Source organism: Pogona vitticeps, chromosome 15 (assembly GCF_051106095.1).
Source record: "Pogona vitticeps strain Pit_001003342236 chromosome 15, PviZW2.1, whole genome shotgun sequence".
NCBI classification, from domain to species: domain Eukaryota; kingdom Metazoa; phylum Chordata; class Lepidosauria; order Squamata; family Agamidae; genus Pogona; species Pogona vitticeps.
The window spans coordinates 4635796-4657432 of record NC_135797.1 but is presented as its reverse complement, the minus strand read 5'-3'; the positions used below and the strand labels follow the sequence as shown (position 1 = coordinate 4657432).

At 41.3% G+C, this 21637-nt stretch overlaps 1 protein-coding gene across 2 annotated transcripts in view; it reads right to left on the bottom strand.

Moving 5' to 3' along the window:
• The window catches only part of PACS1 (phosphofurin acidic cluster sorting protein 1), a 64153-nt gene extending 42516 nt beyond the window's left edge, over window positions 1-21637 (bottom strand). For both annotated transcript variants that reach the window (XM_020797326.3, XM_020797327.3), the window contains exon 1: window positions 20863-21637. In XM_020797326.3, the coding sequence (XP_020652985.3) occupies window positions 20863-21320 (458 nt within the window). In that variant the 5' untranslated portion in view covers window positions 21321-21637. The remainder of the gene's footprint in view (window positions 1-20862) is intronic.

Sequence of the window (21637 nt, the reverse complement as noted above, 5' to 3'; positions counted from 1 at the left end):
ACTTCAATATAAAACACCTGCCAAAAAAGGTCATTTCAAGGACCTGTCTTTCCAATGTTCATCAAGGACTGAACCTCAAGCTCTGACAAAGCCCATTAGCAAGACTAAGCCAAGTCAAAACATGCCCTAGGTATGCCACCAGGAAATACACAGATCAAGATCTGAACTTGGTTTGTTCAGACTTGAATGTTCTGACATCAGAAAAGAACCCTGAGTTTCAACATCTTTTGACCGCAGGCAACGAGAGAAAAACCTAGTAGGCATAGCAGAAGTTTAGAGAGAAATCGGTTTTTCTTAAAGGACAGAGAGGTTTCCCCTCCATGTACAAACAGCTAAACAAACTTATTAAGAAAGTAGTGGTAACTGGCCTCATAAGTACCAAGCCTTTCAGGAGCCATCCTTTACATAAAGGGACAAAGTAATACAGTTTCTTAAGAGGTCCTTACTCTCTGTATAAGAGACATGGTCCCAAGTGCCATAAATAAAGCCTTGTCAATACCTCCTGTGAAAGGAGCATGTCACTCGCCTTGTTTTGCCTGCAGTGACATAAAAGCAATAGAATCCTCTGCTGGCCTGCAGCCAGGCTTAAGTTCCAACAATCATGCTCTAGGCAAGATATTCAAATTATTTTTAGGATTCGCCTTTAGCACCTATACAACAGATTTAAAGATCTAGCTCAACTTTTCTCCGAGGCAAGGAATTTCGAATACTACATAGTACCCACTCTTATGAACAGACTTTACAGTATAAACTGCAATGTACCACTTGCAGAAAACAAGCATCTTAAGAGATGTCTGCCCAAGTCAAGGTTTAGATAAGACTTTTATTTGCTTTAGCTTCTACCTAGTCCTGATAGACTAGCAAGTCAAAATCACACGCTGAGGAACACATGTACATTGTAGCTGTGTGACTGACAAATCTGCTTCCAAAGCTGTAAGTTGCTACATAAGCTCTGGTTTTGTCTTGGTGACCTTAACAACAAATAGTGGGCTATAACATTAATCTTGCAGATTCAGGTTCAACTTCTTCACTGGGTGGCCCTGAGCAATTAACATATTCAACTTCATGTGCAAGCATAAAATGGATGATCATGAGATATGCAAGTGTAGTGTGATCAATGAATACGCCCTGCGTAAACAGCTAATCTGAATTCAGAGAATATATCCCTTAAATGTTGTACAGTACTCGACTAGATAACAGAACCCAGTTCCATCACTGAGGCTGAATCACTCACTGTTTGAAACACATATTTACATGAGTGCAGGGGACCCTCCGCTTGTTCTCTGTTAATTACATGCATTGTTCATTCATTATTCTCCCCCTGAACTGGATCTGTCCAGAGTCGTGTTACCTGATCTTAATAGTTAGAAGAGATACAAGTCAACAACATTCTATTAGAGGAAATATCACATGCTCTTTGTTCAACAGATACTGAGGCAGCTCCCAGTGTTGAGGCCAAATGTAAGGGTAACCATTAAAAGCAAGAAACCGGGAGCCATTGCAGTACCAAAGAACACAAGAATGATGACAGATAGAATGAATGTCTTAACTATTCAGGAGAGAACACTGCACAGCTGTTATCCTTGACAGCTATATAACAAAGGTGTGGGAAGATCAGTATCCGTCTGAATAGGACACTGGCATCTTAGCCTAAGCAGCTACATAAGAGGAATAAAATCTACACTCTTTCAACAACTTAAACAACACTCTTTCAACAACACAGGGCTCATAGATCAGTAAGCCATCTCCACTGGTCAAAAGATTAAAACACAACAGAACAAAACAGCCTTGTGAGGCCAAATATTGTGTTATATATTCAGGAACAGAGGCTCTAGCCCACATGTACACACATCCTGCACACTCTACCTCATCATCCCCAAAAACATTTTAAAGTTCTTTTTTTTTTAACCCAAAACCATTTTCCATCTTTGTTGTGACAAATCCATCTAAGCAATAGATAACTTTGTATACAGGAAAAGGCACGGATGTATGAGAAATGAAAATTTCTCTCCCCACTCATTAAACACAGAAAGTGACATTTGATCAAGTCTCTCACACACACACAGTTTACCCATTGTAGAAAGGCAGACAGTTCATTGGAGACATGGGACTTCCCTTTCTCAGCTGTTCAGGCCATATTCCCAAGCCTTTCATTTGCCTGATGAGGGGTTCCAGAGCTGCCATTCAACTATCCTCTTGTGAATAATGTTTCCTGTAAAGCAGCTGAGGGAAGAAGCTACTGTATTTTTTGCACCATAAGACTCACTTTTTTTCCCACAAAACAGGGGTGTGGAAAGTCTATGCGTCTTATGGAGCTAAGAAAACAGATTATATTTTCCTGTTTTCTTCTCCTAAAAAATTGGTGCATCTTATGGAAAGGTGCGTCTTATGGAGCGAAAAATACGGTACTTTGCTACTTTTGTGCACCACTTCACATACCAATAGAAAATGTTGTTATAAGCTAAGTTGCATGATTAAGCACTAGCAGTTTCTCAACGATTGCTGCGTACCTCCTATGCTTCCGACTAGGAACCAGCTGGGCAACCTATGACTTCAGAAACTTCATACGTGCCTTCTTCGTGCAGTTGTAAAAAACACAGAAATTATTTACGGAGAATGAAGCATTCAGCCCCTGAAGAGCTACAATGTGTTTATTGGGAAGGGAAGGATATATTGAAACAGCACTCTAATTAAATGCTGGTAACTTGACACTGACACAAAATGAATAGAGAACAACAAGTTCTTCACAAAATTATGTTCAGGATATTAAAATACCAATACACACAAACGAAGACATTGAGTGAAATTGCATTAAATCATATAAACCTTCAAGACTACCATGTTTTATTTGGCATGAGCTTTCAGACTACCCACTTCTTCAGATACATGGAGTGTAGTAGCTTCAGCAAACAAACATGTATACAGTGGTAGAGAGGGTAGGGGTATGAAATGTAAAGGCAATGCAAAACGTCCAACATCATGGGGATCAGTCAGTGGTTGCTAAAGTTTTGCTAAACTTCACTGACACCCTATAGAGATGACAGATAAGAATCTAAATGGTGGTCCTTAGACAAGACATTTACAGGTCATGGTTGAAATTATTCAGGAACAAATAAACAGATTAAAAAAACAAAAATGGGAAAGGTCTTTGGTTGAAGTCTAGCATAATGGAACAGCATGGTCCATTGTTCAATGGGTTTATATGTACACTGGTTCTGGTTAGGGGTGAGGCAAAATGAAAAAAACTGACAATTGTCATTTTCTGCATTACATTTCTGCATATTACTTCTATCTCAGTGACGAACAACCACCACCACCTCTGGAGAAATTGGGGGAACTAGTTCTGTAGAAGTCTATCACTCAGGATCTTAGATGCAGCACAATAAGCTTTACTCTACATAACTGTATTTTTTATGGTCAATGAAGAAAAACAACTGCTTCCAGATCCACTATATATCTTGGGCCAAAGTTTGTTGTTGTTTAGTCATTAAGTTGTGTCCGACTCTTCGTGACCCCATGGACCAGAGCAGGCCATGCCCTCCTGTCTTCCACTGCCTCCCGGAGTTGGGTCAAATTCATGTTGGTTGCTTCGATGACACTGTCCATCCATCTCGTCCTCTGTCATCCCTTCTCCTCTTGCCTTCACTCTTTCCCAACATCAGGGTCTTTTACAGGGAGTCTTCCAGTTCTAACTGTTGCTTCTTGTCCCACGTATGGGTTTCTCAGGAGATAGATAAGGTCGTCAGTCACTCCCATTTCTTTAAGGACTTGTCATAGTTTGCTGTGGTCCACACAGTCAAAGGCTTTTGCGTAGTCAATGAAGAAGTAGTAGGTGTTTTTCTGGAACTTTCTCGCTTTCTCCATAATCCAGCACATGTTATCAATTTGGCTCCTCTGCCCCTTCGAAATCCAGCTTGTACTTCTGAGAGTTCTCGGTCCACATACTGCTGAAGCCTACCTTGGAGGATTTTGAGCATAATCTTCTTTTTCCCCTTTCCCCACCCCAAACATTTTTACCTGGAGACCTCTTCCCTCCCCATGCATCAGCAGAGACAAACAATAAGGCAAAGCATGGAAGAGTTACTTTTCAAAGGAGCAAAACTCAGAAAATTCACCTTTTGCCAGCTTATACTTCTGGGAGTCCACATACTGCTGAAGCCTACCTTGTAGGATTTTGAGCATGGGACAGAAGGAGTGACCACTAATTTAAAAAATGTGCCTATAGTAACATTATACTACACAGGATTGCCCACATAATCTTCATTAATCCACATAATTTCCTGATCAGATCACTTTTAGTATAAGAGAAGAAGCAGGAAGATTTCAATCCACAGCTTATACTCCAGCCCTTGGTCTATTCAATTTATGATCCTTTAATTACAACATCCCCTGTGCCTGTTCTAGCAAGATTTTAAAAGCCAACTATTTTCAAGAATGCTTTTACAACTTCAAAATCTCTTGCCTGACAGCTATGGGCTCATCAGTTATAGTGGACGAGCCACAGAATGCTCATAAAGACAGCATATGAGTGACAGGCTGACTGGTACCAGATTTGCTAGGCGCCACTACTGCAACAGTTGCTCCTACTTCTTAATGATTATTTATAATCCCTCAATATCATGCCACAGTCTCACTAACAACAATTTTGACTATGCCAATCCTGCAACTGTCTATGAAGAAAATGCAGTGCAAACTTTTGCTACTTGGTAACTTACATGATGTTTAATGAACACAGACAGAGATAGTTTTCACATGCCTGACACAGAAACATTGGATACCCATCCTGTAAAAACCTTAGCTCCGAAATCCCAAGTCCATTGTTCTTTCAAGAAACAATCCTAAGGTGCCCCATTCTGATCTTACAATGCTACTGGGAAAGACATGCACACAAAAACCATAACACTGGCAGAGTAATTTCTATGGTTATTCCTCTATAGGTGTAATTCAGAAGGCCCAGAAAGGTCTACCTTTCTAACATATCCTTTCTTAATTCAGACTAATGTGCTGATGGATTTTTGCAATTGTATGAAATATAAATTATTCCTGCTGTGCACAGGAAAAGTGCATTACAGTATATGTAATGACTCAACTTTACAGTAAGGAGCTATAAGTAAATGGATGAGGCATCGTTCAAGCTGTAGCTTGTACAGATGACTACCTCAAAAATAGCCAATGATTCCTTATACAGTAATGTCATCATTTGGGATGAGCTGGGACATGTTTTTGTAATTACTGGCAAGTAGCAAATAGGTTAAAAGTAATGAAGAAAGGTTTAATTTAGTGTTGTGTTCAACAAACCACAGAAGGTCAATACTATGTAAACCTACAGTATAGGTTGGCTGGTTGGTTGATTATCAGGCAAGTAGCTATGCATAAGTTTTACAAAAACTTGTATTTTTTCATATGGCTAAAATCTCAGGAGCTTGTTTCTGCAATCATTCGTGACATCTAGTAATAAAGTTGATTAAATATTTTGAGTAATTGCTGTTTCATAAGTAGTACATTAAGGTTTGCTGGAAAACCACTGCATAATTTATTCATTGCTAGATAATTCTTCAACAACACATGGCTTCATCCTTACGCAAAAAAGAGAATCTACAAGGTAGAATCTGACATCCAAAGAAACTGAAACAAGAAATATTATTATGAAGAACACTACTCAGAAGTCTGTTTGATTAAAAAAACTGATAGGGCCAAGATTGTTTTCAGGTTGGTCAAAATGGTAAGTTGGAAAAATTTTGCATTAGGCAAAAAAGGCACTCATACTTTTTGATGACCATTCTGAACTGAAGCAATATAGCTAGTTATCAAGGGCATCTTCCAATATAAATATTTCCTACATGTATTCTATTAAAAAGGGAGGAGGAATATTCATATTCTCCAGCGGTCCCCAACCTTTTTGGGACCGCGGACCGGCTGAGTCTCTGAGGAAGGCGGGGCACCCCCTGTGCGCTCTCTCTCGGGTGCATGTGCGAAGTGGTGGGGGAGTGTGTGTGCGCACCAGCACCAGTGTGAGTGCTTCCCCACCCCTTCGTGCATGCGCAGAAGCTTTTGCATGGGTGCGTGGGCACATGCGTGAAGGGGTGGGGGAGCGCTCACACCAGCACTGGCACATGTGCACAAAGCAGCTGTGGGGAGGAGGGTGCATGCAGGGGGCAGAGGTCTGTCTCTGCAGCCCGGTCCAGCTCAGGCCACAGACCGGAACCAGGCCGTGGACCTGAAGTTGATGAACTCTGCTCTACAACAGACAACATTCAAACTCAGAATCATCCAGTGAGACCAAATATCAATCCACTTCAATGAAAGGCAGCAGTTCTTCACAAAATTCACAACAAACTTACACTATTCTAAGAATGTGATGGTCACTATTGGATTAAAGAAGACCTGCAACAAATTCATCAAAGGTAATAAATCTACCAATCGTCTACTTTGACACTAAAATATGAGCCTACATATTCAGAGGCAATGTATTTTGGAACAACTGCCAAAGACAAACAGAGGTCCGATACTGATTATGACTAGAAAATGGATGCATCTCTAGACCTATGCAAAAAAGCTCTTCTTACATGCTGTTTTACAATTCCTCTTTGTTTCAGCAGGGCCTACACAGATGCTCACAGAAGAAGTGAATTCAGTCATCCTTGAGACAGCGATACTGGCAATGCAACTATTTGTTTATACATCTAATATTAAAAGCAATTTAAAGACCAATCATGTCATACGGCCAACTTTGCAAGGATAAACAGCTCTGCATTTTGTCTTCCAACTCCTTTTCTGAACTACTAATTTTTATGGTAAATAATTATAAGAGTGTCCTTTTGAGGCCTTTGTCTGGGCAAGACTCAAAATAAGTAAGTGTGGCTTTGCAGCTTGAAAAGAAGCTTGCAATCCGCTGCTTTCAATCAAGAAAAAGACACAGTGGAATCTGGGCTTTAGCCTACAGAACTGAAGTCCTCCTTCTGAAGTAGTACAACAGTAAGAACATATCCAATGTGACAAAATTACTCTGGGCGAGGCAACAGGACAAACTGCCAAGGGCATTTGCAGCTAACAGCACTGCAGAGATCCAAAGCTAAGCTCTAATTCCACACCCATCTATCTGAGATATTTAAGGATAATTAAATCAATTCTGCCCCAATGAATAGACTGCATGAGTCACACATGATCCCTCCCATCCCAAAGGGTTCTAGTGGATGAAGATAAGATGCTGTTAAGAGCTGTGTGAACTACAAATGCAGCAGGAGAGTCAATATACAAGCATGCAACTGGCAGAGGCAACAGAGGCAGAAATACAACTGGCATTATAGCCCTGCTATCTGAACAATTTTATCTACCCTGTTTCCCGGAAAATAAGACAGGGTCTTATATAAATTTTTGCTCCAAAAAACGCATTAGGGCTTATTTTCAGGGGATGTCTTTTTTTTCCTTTCATGTACAGCAATCTACATTTATTCAATTACAGTCATGTCATCTTCTTCTGGTTGCTGCACAATAGTGGAGAGTGGGGTTTCACTTCACTGGGGCTTATTTTTGGGGTAGGGCTTATATTACGAGCATCCTGAAAAATCATAATAGGGCTTATTTTCAGGTTAGGTCTTATTTTCAGGGAAACAGGGTCTAATTGCAAAGAATACACTGTTTTACCAATATCCAATCCTAATTTTGACAACTGCGTTCCTATATTTAAATTAGTATCAAGTCAGAAAGATTTTGTAATCGCAAAGGCTTTCATGGCCAGGATCCGATGGCTTTTGTAGGTTTTTCAGGCTGTTTGGCTGACCAGAACACCTCCAGAACATGGCCAAACAGCTCAAACAACCTACAAAAGCTATCGGATCTCTGGAAAAGATCCTGATGTTGGGAGAGTTTGAAGGCAAGAGGAGAAGGGGATGACAGAGGATGAGATGGTTGGACAGTGGGGGTCACAAAGAGTCAGACACGCCTTAACAACGAAACAACAACAACTGCTACTACTAGTAACTATAATCAAGGTGTGGTGAAAAATTTGTTTAGAGTTTCATTCATTAGGGGAAAATGTTCCCAACAGTTATATGAGAGATCACTTAGCCATTTATTTTTTTCTCTTTAATTTTTTGTATATCTCACTTGCCAAAATGTGTATTTTACCAACTTTGGATTTCTTATTTTTAGATGGTTCTGCATGTCCTACTTAAAAGATAGGACTATCCATGAGGGAGAACAGGTTGAACTGCAAGGCACATGTATGGCTAGAACACTGGTTCTTAACCTTTGTTACTCAGATGTTTTTAGACTGCAACACCCAGAAGCCTTCACCATCAGCTCTGCTGGCTGGGGTTTCTGGGAGTTGCAGTTCAAAAACACCTGAGTAACAAAGGTTAAGAACCACTAGGCTAGAAGACCACTATATGGAACTAGAGCAATAAAGAAGATGGCCATCCCTATCGATCCAAGAACATTATGATATCTGAGAAAGCTGGTTTTTCTACTAGACACCTGTACCAATGCAATGCAGATATTTAATCTGTAAATATTATGTATTATCAATTTAATTGATGGTGAAAATATCCCTTAGCGAGTCATCTTTTCCTTTTTAAAAAAAAGTTTTTTACACAGTTATAGAATTAATTAAATCTGCACTATTGGAAAGAGTCATGTTCTCTTAGTTCTTTCTTATGATGAAACAATTAACAAATCCCCATTTCCAGTATCAGGCCTATGTTTAACTTCAAACACTAATGTTCGCTGAACAAAGGTCAAATTGAAACTGAGCCACTAGAAACTATTGTTATGGGATTAATTGTCTCTTTTCAAAATTAGATACACTATCAGAAAAGTCACTAGCCTCAGCTGAATGAATTGTAACCTATCAAAATCTATTCACAGCTAAGAATTCAGAGGAGATCCAAGGCAAGGGAGATGTCCAACCATTTAACAAAACTGGTCACAGTATTTTAAAAACTCAGAAATTTATTTAATGTCACATACAGTTTTTACAAAGCTAAGCAGCTCTCATGTTCATATATATATACAGCTACAAAGAAATGGAACTATCACCATTGCAGTTATTTACCACTCTTTATCACCGCTGAAAAAGTGCACAAATATTTCCAGGCTACCAAGAAGAATATAAAAACAAAAATGCATAACTTAGCCAGCTCACCTACACATATTTCTGAGAACAATTTTCAGCCTAGAAGTACTACAAGCTTTTTTCTTTTTTTTACAAAGATCACCAGCAAGAGATTCTTATTTGGCATAAGCCAAAAGGGGTTCTGTTTAGCTATTACTGAAATATTTTTCTTCAAGGAAGTCTTCCAATGCTGCTAGCTAATCATGACGACAGTACTAATAAGTGAAAATACTGTTGCCACACGTTCAGGACAAACTATTAACAAACAAACACACTTCATCTACTTTGCATTGAAGCATACGACTAGTATGAAAGCAGGATCATTGTTCATTGCAGAAAGGCTTTATGCAAACCAATAAACTTTTTCTAATTTAATGTACTTCCTGGTTTTTATTTTTAATTTTTAAATCCAGCTGGCCTATCAGTTGCGCGTCAGGAACATGCACAGAGGCTGCCGGCCTGCAGGAGCCGTCTGCATCTCAAGATGGTGGCAGCACTCAAAGGTAGGGAGGCAATGGGAGCAGTGGGAAGGGGGCAGGGAAGCAGCCAGGCATGTTTCTTGTTTTTAGACAGCCACCACGATGTCTTTAAAAAACAACAACACCTGAATGAACCAATGACTCGATTTGCGGTTCGTTCAGCAAAAATTCATAAATTTCTGGTTCAAATTTCCATCTCTGCTTGCTGCCAAATAACTCTGGGTGACCTCTACAATTTCCTGTCCTCAACAACCCTGCTGTTTTGATACAAGATAATTGCTCTGACACCGAACTATGCTGCCTCCCCACTCCAAGAATATATGTTCCAAAAGCACTCTTGTGGAGTTTTAACAAGGGCCACTTTAGAATAAACTCAAGAGATTTCATCGGAGGTGATGGGGCCAGTAGCCATGATCTTAGGGTTTTTTTATGTTGAGCTTCAGACCGTTTTTTGCAGTCTCCTTTTTCACCCTCATTATGAGGTTCTTTAACTCCTCACTTTCTGCCATCAGACTGGTATCATCTGCATATCTGAGGTTGTTGATATTTCTTCCGGCAACTTTAATTCCGGCTTGGGTTTCATCCAGTCCAACCTTTCACATGATGTATTCTGCATATAAGTTAAATAAGCAGGGAGACAATATACAGCCTTGTCGTACTCCTTTCCCAATTTTGAACCAATTGGTTGTTCCATATCCAGTTCTAAATATTGCTTCCCGTCCCACATATAGATTTCTCATGATCCCTCTACTATATTAGTCACTTATTTTTCCTATCAGTTAACTATACTATATTTTTACCACTCACACAATCCAGAAAGATAATAGGCTTTTGAAATATGTTTAGTTAAGTGATAATGTGGAGCACTGAACTGGTCATTCAGAGAAATTCAATCAATCACCAATGAAGGATTAGAAGTATAAATTGCCCCGAGCTGTTGTCCTCCTGATCTTTGAATAGGTTACATAAATTTCCATTGCCTGAAGCTATGGAAGCCTTTCAATCAAACAAAATATTTAAGAAGTTATAATTAAGACTCTAAATGCTCTAGGGTGGAGGCTTTCATAACTGAAAGATGGCCCATCTTCTCAATCCCCAGGCTGGCACACTAATGACAGTAACAGACTTTTAAAGCTGCCAATTTCATAAACCTGAGCTATTAATTATAGAAAGTTCTTTCAGAAATTGTACTATTGGTGTTCAAATGTTACTCCGCCTCAGCTGAAGTCCAATTTGTATTAACCACACAAAGGGAAATATAGTTCTATTTATTTACATAAAAACTAGCCTAGCCCTGGGGTTCACGATAGGAAACTGCACTACATATTGAGGATCTGTAGTTCTTTGAATATTTCATAATTTGAAAGCAGAGTGAGGAAACTATTTATGAACAATTCAAACCTTAATCCACAAATCCACATGAATTCTGAAGAACCCCAACCACTTAACATGAACATATTCTCATCCATCCAAGTGGGAATACACCAATGTAAACTCCCTATCAATTAGTACCCTAAACTAGTAAAAATACACATGCTACTTGGAAGTAAGCCTCACTGAATTCAGTAGGCCTTACCTTTGAGTTGACATGCACAGGATGAGCTATAATCAGCGGTCCCCAACCTTTTTAGCCCCGCAGACCGGCTGGGGAAGGCAGGGCACCACCACCCCCGCGCTTGTGTGCATGCACGGAGGAGAGCATGCTCTCTCTCTCTTGCGGAGCTCAGGTCAGTCATGTGCAAGGGGGTTGGGGGAGTGTTCACGTGGGCACAGGCACATGGGTGCAGGCGCAAATGGGATATGCGGAGGGAGTGCGTGCAGGGGTGGGGTGGGGAGGTCTCTCTCTTCGGCCCAGTCCGACTCAGGCCACAGACCGGCACTGGGCCGCAGACCAGGGGTTACGGACTTCTGAGCTATATGACTGCCAAGAACAAACTTTGTTTTATTCCTTTCAGAGCACTTCCAGAGCAGATTAACTGGCTCTTTATCAAGCTCTTATCACTAAACTAACACCAGGCAGGGTCATTCACTAGGGCAATAAGTTGCTACAATACCGCTGAAACACATTGTAAAGTAAGGTTACTGTCAAGAACTAAACATATGGAAAAATAAAGTTAATGGAATTCCTCATACTTTATTTCTTAATGCAATTTAGAATGTTTATATCACTTCCAGTGATACATAGTCTTTCACCAACAGATCTACTTAATCTTTAGTTGATTAACTGGCATCACTGATTCTACTTGTCACAAACGTTTACAGATGCATTAATAAACACAACATCTGAGATTAAAGGGCATGCTTGTTTACTGTTCAAAGTTGTTTTATTAAGCAAATTAAAATACTGAAGATGACCTTTCTATTACATACTAGCTTTTGTAAAGCTGGCTTATATTTTCATGCACTATCCTATACTTCTTGGGCTGCAGCTAAAAGACTGTTGAGATGTTGTAACTTGTCTCTCCATGTACAGAGGCCTCTATGATATTGTCTTGGAAAGCCCTGCTGAATGTCCCTGTCCCACACTAAACAACATGTGGGCAACAAAGACAAACATATGGTGTGCTGGGTGATGCCTTGGCTCTTGAAAATCCAAATCTTCATTCTCCTCACATGTAACTCAAAAAAAAAAAAAAAAAACAGCATGCCAAATTACAAAGCTGATGTGCCTACTTTCCTTCCTGTTAGTATTAATGGGTGAAGTTTTTTTTTTAAGGACCAAACAGTCCAGAACATCAAATCCACCACCACTACACTTTCCACCAGGCTGGCACAGTTTGAAAGATTGAGGAAGTGGTGGTCCCATGGCTACAGATTCACCTCCACTTATCAAGACTTGCATAACATGTAAGTATATATTTTAATACCTGGTCAAAATACAACTAGATAATCAACGAAAAATCTGATGACTGCCCAAAAGGCTTTCAGATGACTGAAAAATACAGCAGTCACACCAGTGCTTGGTAAAAGATTACACAGACCTACTGAATTCAATAGGATTTTATCCCAAGTTACAAGACTGGAGCAACTTGCCCACTTTTATACATGACTGATTAATTGACTATACATTATTCCACAAACACAAGCCGCACTCTTCACCACCATCACCTTAGTACTGCAGAGCTGGAAGGGATCCTCTGGATCATCGAGTCCAGCCCCTGCCAAGAAAGCACAGAGAGGAATCAAACTCTGACTCTGCGGCCAGATGCCAATGCCACAGAGCTATCCACTGTTGTTCACTGTGAAATCAGCTATACTTAACTGAGCTCTTACAAGGTAGCACAAAGGACTAACAGAAATGCCCTTGAGAAACTGTTTTTATATGCTGTACAAATCATGGTGTGTGTGTGAGAGAGGGAGAATATAAAGTATATGTGTACAAGGCATTGTTCTTATTAGGTGTTTCCATCATTCAGTGTACATTTTTAAAATACTACAGCAGTGCTATTGTTTTAACTTATATACAACTTTAGCAGAGTTCTCCCTGCAAAGCAGCCTAAACAGACTTTAAATAGTGGAAGACATTAACTTTCACTGCTGGAACTCAAAATAAGACTAGCCGAGTTAAATGTCAGCTAAATAATCAAGGGGGGGAAGCACTGAGAGAACAACTCACAGCATACCTACTCTTTTCTGTGCTTTGCACGCATTAAGAGGACGCTTTTTAGGATAATGAAAAATGATTAGAAAGCAAATGCCAGGAAGTCCAGAAGTCACACATTACATTCTGCCTTAGAAGTAATCTACGTAAGTAAAATACAAAACATTACAGTGGAGAAAAACAACTTGCCTGAATAATAATCCAGACACAAACTAAAAAAGCTACTGAAACATATCAGACATGCCTAACATTCATTCTAAACAACAGACAGTTCAGCATGGAGTTTGATTTCCCCACAGTGCTTCCTTGATGGAGACCAAACTCAATGATCCATAGGGTCCCTTCCAACTCTGTAGCTCTTAGATGAGGACAGTACAGTGGTGCCTCAACTTACGAACTTAATTGGTTCCGGAACTCCGGTTGTAACTCGAAATGGTTGTAAGTCAAAACACCATTTTCCATAGGAATGCAGTGAAATGCAATTAATCCATTTATGCCAAAGGAAAAAAATCACCAACCCCCCCCCCCCACAAACACACACACACTGCAAGACCCATCAGAAACACGATTAATCCATTCCGGCCGAAGTGGGGAAAATACTGAAAAGCAAACAAACACTGCAAGACCATCGGAAAGGCCAAGAAAAAAAAAAAAAAAAACACCAAAAAACACCAAAAAAGCAAACAAACTCTGCAAGACCCAATGGAAATGAAAAAAAAGCAAACAGAGAGTGCAAGACCCATTGGAAATGCAAACAAAAAAAACCCCCAAAATCAGAGAGTGCAAGACCCATCAGAACTGGGGGGGGAAACCCAAAAAACAAACAAATCCTGCAAGACCCATTGCAACATAGAAACATAATCCCACCACCCAGCCCAAAACCACACTGCAAAACCCACCCAGAACAGTTTTTTAAAAATAGAAAACAACACCTTACCAGGCAGTCCGAAGCCTCCTCCAATCCCACACTCTCTAACTGCTGGGGCGAAAGAGCTACAAAGAAGCAGCCTCTTCCCCACCAACGGTTAGCAATTTGAATTCCCCACCTTTTTCCCCTGCCTTTTTCTGTTGGTAACTCAAAGCTCCGGTCACAAGTCGAAGCAAAAATTTGCAGCCACAGCTGGTCCTAACTTGAAATAGTTGTATGTCGGGACATTTGTAAGTCAAGGCACCACTGTACAACCTGCTAGTTAATGGCTCCATGAGGATGGTGCACTGCCATATTTTGCTACTGTGGTCTGTAAGATGCCAAAAAGGGTACACTGTTCATATTCTCTATCAGATACAGCAATTTTGTGAATGGTCAAAACTAAAATAGTAGGTTGTTACCCTGGTAACAAATATAATCAATAAACCGCAAAAGTGTGCATTGAAAGTAACTAAGCTAGTAACTTAAATTTAGAAAAGCTCAAACCTACAGTATATTCCTTGCTTATAAAGAGTTAAGTGTTTCTCTAAAATAGAGAGAGAACAGCTATGAAATACTTCACAGTAATTTAAACAAGTAATTCTCTGCCCTTCAAATATTTGGACTTCAGCTCCAGAATGCATCATGCTGGCCATGACATCTCGGAGTCCAAAACATATGGAGGGACAAACGTTGAGCATCAGTATTGTAGGCCATACTATCACCAGAGAATTGACTTTTCCAGGAACAAGGATAAACAAAAATCTAATTGGCAGTATTATGACAAAACGTCCCTTCACACCTGCTACTGTAGTTTTTTCTCCTCAGGAAATCAGCAATGCCCCCCAGCCAAGAGAAATACTGTACATAGTTACAGCAAAAAGTATTTTACACCAAAAAGGTTTGATTAGAAAGAAACAAGATGTTCCTTTCTGCTAAACAAGAACAACCTACATAGAGAAATGTTGTTGCTATACCAAACTTACCTTAAAAACAAGATTTAAGCTGCAATTCTGTACTATAAATGTAGAAATAAATTTGATGGAGCTCAGTGTGATTTATTTCTGGGCAGACAGACCTGGGATTGAACCAACAACACAATCCTATGTTTGTCTAACCAGAAATAAGTTCCCCTGAATTCCACAAAAATGTGCTGCCAGTTTCATCTGCACACGTCTGCATTCATATGATCTCATCATAACATTTTCCTATCCACTCCCACATTAAATATTTTTAAAATCTTCGAGGCAAAGTAGTTAATTCAGATTATCTGAGTGCCAGGCAATGTATTTCCAAATACCTCCTATGAAATTATATTAAAACTGCAGTATTGTTAGAGATCATTGTGACACACTTATTTTTGAAATGAAAAAAAAAAACCTTGTGTACATAAAAGCTACCTACTTTAGTCTTATAAAACACCATGGTCAAGTCTAAGAATCAGTTATCATGGACACTGCTAGAATGAGAAAACTGCTATGCAACTTATTTTCTGGAAGTATAGTAATTAAATTTCTATATTAGTACAGTACAACATGTTACACACTCTTCCCGACGGCATGAAAAGGAATTCAAAAGACACATGCAGTCCATCAGTCACCTATGAATATTACACAGATACATCAACTACAGTTGTAGCAGAAGTACAGAAGAGTATAATACCAAATCCTAGGACAAGTGAGGTTTCCAGCAATTGTCTGTGAATAATAAAAGCAGTTCACACTTCCCCAGAAAACATTTCTCATTCTAGGAACCACTGCTTTAGGTCAGAGAATTAGGTGTTTTGCTCTTAAAATAAACATGGCAAAATACTGCGCTGGAATGACTGCTATGGCAACATAGTGTCTTAATCAAATTTCCTCTCTACAGCAGCAGTCTTTAAAAAACAAAAATAGAAAGTAACCATTCCAAAACATAGTTTTGATTATAATAACACATGAAAATTCTTGGCTCATAATGCACACAGCAGTATCAATGATCAGGTAGATGAACTAGGTTGCAAAGAATAAAAACTAGCCACGGTACTAATAGGTTTGGAAGAAATACCTAAAAAAAACAATACAATTATACCAGCTTTCTCTGTGTTAGACATCTCCAGGCATATTAATATTAGTCTATAATTCCCACCAAGCCTGCCCAACGCATACAATGGTTCTGGGAATTTTAGGAGTCATACAACACATATGCAGAATGCCAGGCTGGGGAAAGTTGGAAACAGACTCCTTTATCTAAAGATGAGAAAATCTAGCAGAAATATCAAAGCTTTGGTTTTTGCTTTCTGGAGGAAGGAAGACTGCTCACAAATAAACTGCGAATCTGGCTGAGATTATTCCCCACAGCTTTCAAAGAGCTATGTGAACTCTGTATTACATTTGCAAAGTCCTCCCCCAGATGGTGGCCAAGCACAGAAACAAGACTGCACAGAAAGGATGTTAAAAGACCTACAGCAAAGTAACATTCAGTCATCAAGACAAATCCTTCAATTAAATACAGTACTGTACCTTAAAAATCAGTAATGTATCAGTTGTTATTAGACTCTTGTCTAAGTGTCAGATAGGGAAAACGTTGCCCTTGAGATGCAGGTGGGCAAGTTATGTCAGTGATCACAAAATGTCCATAACGGAGCATCAGTGATGTCAGAACCAGCTGCCATCATGTCTGTTAGCAAGAAAAGAATGTCCGAGACTCTGGAAGACTTTGAACAAGAGATTAGCTCAACAATTCTAGTAATAAGCATGGTAGCTGTTTGAGAAGCAAATAATGATCAGCCACCCGGGCTCTTCAAGATCAAACAGGTCTAAGTCAGACTAAAAATAAACAGTAATCAATCTATTCAAGATAGCTGCTTATCTCTCAGTAGGCACAAACTGCTGTTTCCATCTTTTGCCAGTTTTTTACCACCCAGCAAAGCAGGAAGAACAGTCTGCCATCTCAGCTGCCTTCAGAACAGCAGCAGCCTGGTGCAAACAATAAGTCTCCTTTCACAAAGGGTGACAGGAAGGGGGCGTGTCTCTGCTTCAGACATAAGAGGAAAGCCATGAGGATAGTGTAGCATAAGCAACTTTATATGACAAGAGAGGGCTTTCAGCTAAGGAAAAACTTATGTGCCATCGAGTCACTTCCAACCTGTCACTAAAAATTATGTATACCCTTTGAATAGAAGTACAAATGGGCTACGAATAGTCTAAACGCAAACATGTCTAGGGAAGCAAAGATGAAAACAGCTTTGAGTAGTTTCATCTATAAATAGAAAATGTAGATGTAACTAACTTATGTTTCACTTGAGGTAAATATTTCCCTCACAACAGGTAGTAGACCATACACCATGCTTTTTAAAGGAAATGATCTTACATATATAATTAACTTCACTTTGGTTACTATGAAGTGAAAGATGTTCTCATGCCTCAGTAAATTCTTCTCCTATTTTTCTCAGAGAACTCTATAAGGCAAGGAAAGGTTTCTAACAAGCTTTGAAGATTTCAGAAAGGCTTCTTCCATCCATGAATAACCTTCTTCTCACTACTTGCTTTTATAAGACTTGATAGGTCTGATCCTCAATAGCGCAAAAAATAAAAAAAGGAAAAAAAGAGGAAAGGTCCTAATCTCTCTTTGAAAGGAATGGATTTTCAGTAAGAACAACAGGTGAGAAATGGGGGAACAACCAACCTATTTCAAGAAAGATGGCCAAGGTCATTTTATTGGGAACAAACAAATGCCCTTGAACCAAAGATGGTGGGATTAGAGTAAGGCATTTAAGAGAGGTTTCACATCTTTCCAAATCAGGTGATGTGGCTTTAGAAGGTCCTAACTACCAAATATGGCTTTAGATGAGAGGAAATGAAACAGCAGCAACACCTAGACAGATTACTGGGATGGAACAATATATTTTGGCATCATTTTCAGGTAACAACCTTGCTTGTATTATTTATTTATTTTATTTTTTATTTATTTGATTTATATCCCGCCCATCTGGCCTGGTCGACCACTCTGGGCGGCTTCCAATAAGGTGTATATGTTAAAACATAAGGATTTTACAAACAGTCCATAACATATACAATAAAACAAATAATAAATGAAAGAAAATTTAAAAAGAATTAAATATTGACAGGAGGGAAGGCCTGAACATACAACCACGTTTTTAGTTGACTCTTAAATGTGCCCAGCATAGGGGCCACATGAATCACCGGAGGAAGGTTATTCCAGAGGCGAGGAGCCACTGCCGAGAAGGCCCGGTTTCGCGTCCTTTCCTTCCAGGCCTCCCTCGGCGTTAGACTCCTCAGCCTCACCTCCTGGCTCATGCGGGTGATCCAAGTAGATCTAGGTGGGAGCAGGCGTTCCGCCAAGTATCAGGGTCCTAAACCATTTAGGGCCTTATATGTAAGCATTAACACTTTGAAGTCAATGCGGAAACGGATGGGCAGCCAGTGCAGCATGGCCAGAGTAGGAGAGATATGTTGGTATTTTCTCACTCCAGTAAGGAGTCTGGCCGCCGCATTCTGCACCACCTGAAGTTTCCGCATCAGCTTCAAAGGGAGTCCCACATAGAGCGCGTTACAGTAGTCTAAGCTAGAAATTACTAGCGCATGTACTAAGGCAGTGAGCACCCCCGTGTCTAGGTAAGGTCGCAGCCAGGCAATCCGCCTGCCTTTCCATGGTGAGCGTTGGGTCCAGGTGTACCCCCAGGCTGCGGACCCCACTCTTCGCAGCCAGGGCCACCCCCCCAAACATGAGGGAGTTTCCCAAGCCACCATCCACAGGGCCACCCACCCTCAGAATTTCCGTCTTGTCTGGGTTCAGCCTCAGCCCGTTCTCCTGCATCCATTGCAGCGCTTTCTATAACCCGATGGATTATAATAGGATAGCTGTATGTGGAAAGCAGACATATGCTTATGTATACGCTAAGCTACATGAGTGAGGAGACCTGACTCTACTAGGGAAATACACTCTCTTCAATCCATTCTTGTGACAAAAGTGATTTTGTTAGGGGATAAGGAAGCAAGATGCAAATGCAGGTAGCGAAGATTTTCTAACTGAGAAAACAGTTTCCCCTTTAACCTGATATCCAGTAGGCTCCGTTGGTGTTTAGTGTGTTAAGATTTCTCATGTGGGAAAAGCACTGCTATTAATGGCTGAGTGGGCAAATTACTTGTCAACATGGGAAATATGTCAAGAGAGGATGAACGTTCTTTATATGTGTGGACAGAGTGTATTTGATTTCAGTTGAATTGATTTAAATCACAATTTAAAAATTTTTAAAAAATCAGATTTCTGATTATTTAAATCAATTTTTTTTTTAAATTTAAACAGTGATTTAAATCAATTTGATTTTTAAAAACCAGGGATTTTTATCCATTCTGTGTGTGAAAGATGTAGATAAAGGAAGAAAGGTACAGATAAAGGAAAAATTAGTAGAAAGAACTCTCTCCACTCTGAAACAACTACAGCACCATCACATACGTATAGCTATCAATACCTACTAACGTGTACATACACAGAAGAACCACACTCTCATGCTACATACGTGAGGGGATGTGGTTAAAGGGAGTTCATTTCCTATCACATGAACAGGGCTGATGTAGACGTTTCAGAATTGATACACTTGTTTTTTTTACACACACAGGGGGTGGCTTTAACCCGTTTCATTTCATTCTTAGTCCACTCTCCTCTGTAAGAGCACAACCAGCCAGCAAGAAACAGCTATGAAAGAACCATCTACATCTCCCTTCCCCTACAAATTCAGAAGGGCAGTCCCCTCAACCCCAACAGCCACTATGAATGAGGCGAATTCATCCCCACCATCATCCTTCATATATTTGTGAAAGGGAGAACCAGAACTGAAGGTGACTTCTACCATTTTGTCTGATGAAGGACACCCCTGGGCATATTGTCAGCCTAGAGCTTGACTGTCTTTATATAGAGATATAGGAGCATATGTGTGTGTGTGTATACACATATACATGCATTTATTATTTATTTCTTTGTTTTCTTTAAAATATTTTAACCTGCTTGTCTCCTTAAAAAAAGAACCCAGCTTACATCAGTACAGATGTATAAACGCGCAGAGAGAGATAACAAAAAGAATAGCATAACAGTTTTCATTTATAATGTTTTTACCCTGCCTTTCTCCTTTTAAAAAGGGGCCCAAGGCCGCTTGCATCATGAAAAGACAATATTTAAAACTAACACCAGTAAGTCTACAAATACTAAAAAAAAAAGAACAAATACTACCACTACGGACTGTAAACAAAAGCAACACTCAAAATACATCCAAAGCGGTAAGGGGGGGCAACCATCCATTGAACAACCCCCCTTTTCAGGCAGCCGCAGTCACTCACGTAAAGACAAAATCTCGTCCCCCCCCCCAAAAAAAGCAATGTTTTCGCCTCCAAAAACAAGGACGTCCTTACCCCCCCCATATGTCCCCACGCCCCCTTGAAAGGTGACACACCCCTCACTCATGGCGCATTTTGGGGAGGCGTGGTTACCAAGGGGGGGCGTCCTGCTGCCTGATCTGATCCTGGGGAGGGGGAGCGAGCAGAGGAAGGTATTTGGGGGGGGGGGAGTCCCGTCTTTTATTCACAGGGTCAAGGAATGGGGGGGAGAGAATAGATGTAGATGTTTGCAGGGGAGGATGCGCCGTTTCTCTTCTTTTTTGGGGGTGGGTGGGATTTCCTCTCCCCTCTGAGGCTGGGGGTCCCCAAAAGAGGAGGATGTGGTGTCTCTCTCTCTCTCCCCCCCCCTTCCTCTCCTTCTCCTTCCTCACCTGGGCACGCAGCTGGGCGAGCTCCGGTCCACCTCCCAGGTGGCGTAGAGGTTCATCTGGACGGGGCGTCCCCCCGTGGTGGTCGCCGCCGCCGCCGCCGTTGCGGCCGCCCCAGCGGGCGAGGCCGCCTGAGGCGCCCCGCCCCCCGAGGCCGAAGCTGCCCCTCCGGGTCCGAGGAGGAGGGCGGCGGCGGCGGCGGGTTGAGGAGCGGAGGAAGACGAGGACGGCGGAGGCGGAGAGGCCGTTAGCAGCTGGTGCTGGTGCGGGGCCCCCGGCGACGGCTGCCCCGGCGGGGCCGCCTGAGAAGCCGGCGAGGCGGAGGAAGAAGAGACCCCCGAGGAGGAGGAGGACGACGACGACGAGGAGGATGCCGGCTGGAGGAGCGACGGGGCGGCCGAGCCCCGCTGGCTGTTGGCGGGGGCGAGGGCGCCGCCGACCGGTGCCCCTCGCTCCGCCATGGCTGAGGGGGAAAAAAAAACGGCGGCGGCTGCGGGAAAGAAGCCCCTCTCCTCCTCCTCGTCCTCCTCACAAGACGCCCTCGGGTCCGTCGCCTCGCCTTTCCCTCAGCCTCGGGTCTTTCTCCCCCTCAGAGAGTCTCTCTACACAGCCTTTTGGGTTCCTGTTGCCTCGCGAACGCAGCAGCAGCAGCAGCAGCCGCGCGCGCTCCCGGAAGGAAGGGAGGAGGAAGGAAGGCAGGCGCGCGCGCTCGCCCTCGCCCTGCCTCGCGCGCTCGTCGGTTGGTCGGTCGCCCGCGAGCCGAGCAACAACGGTTCCT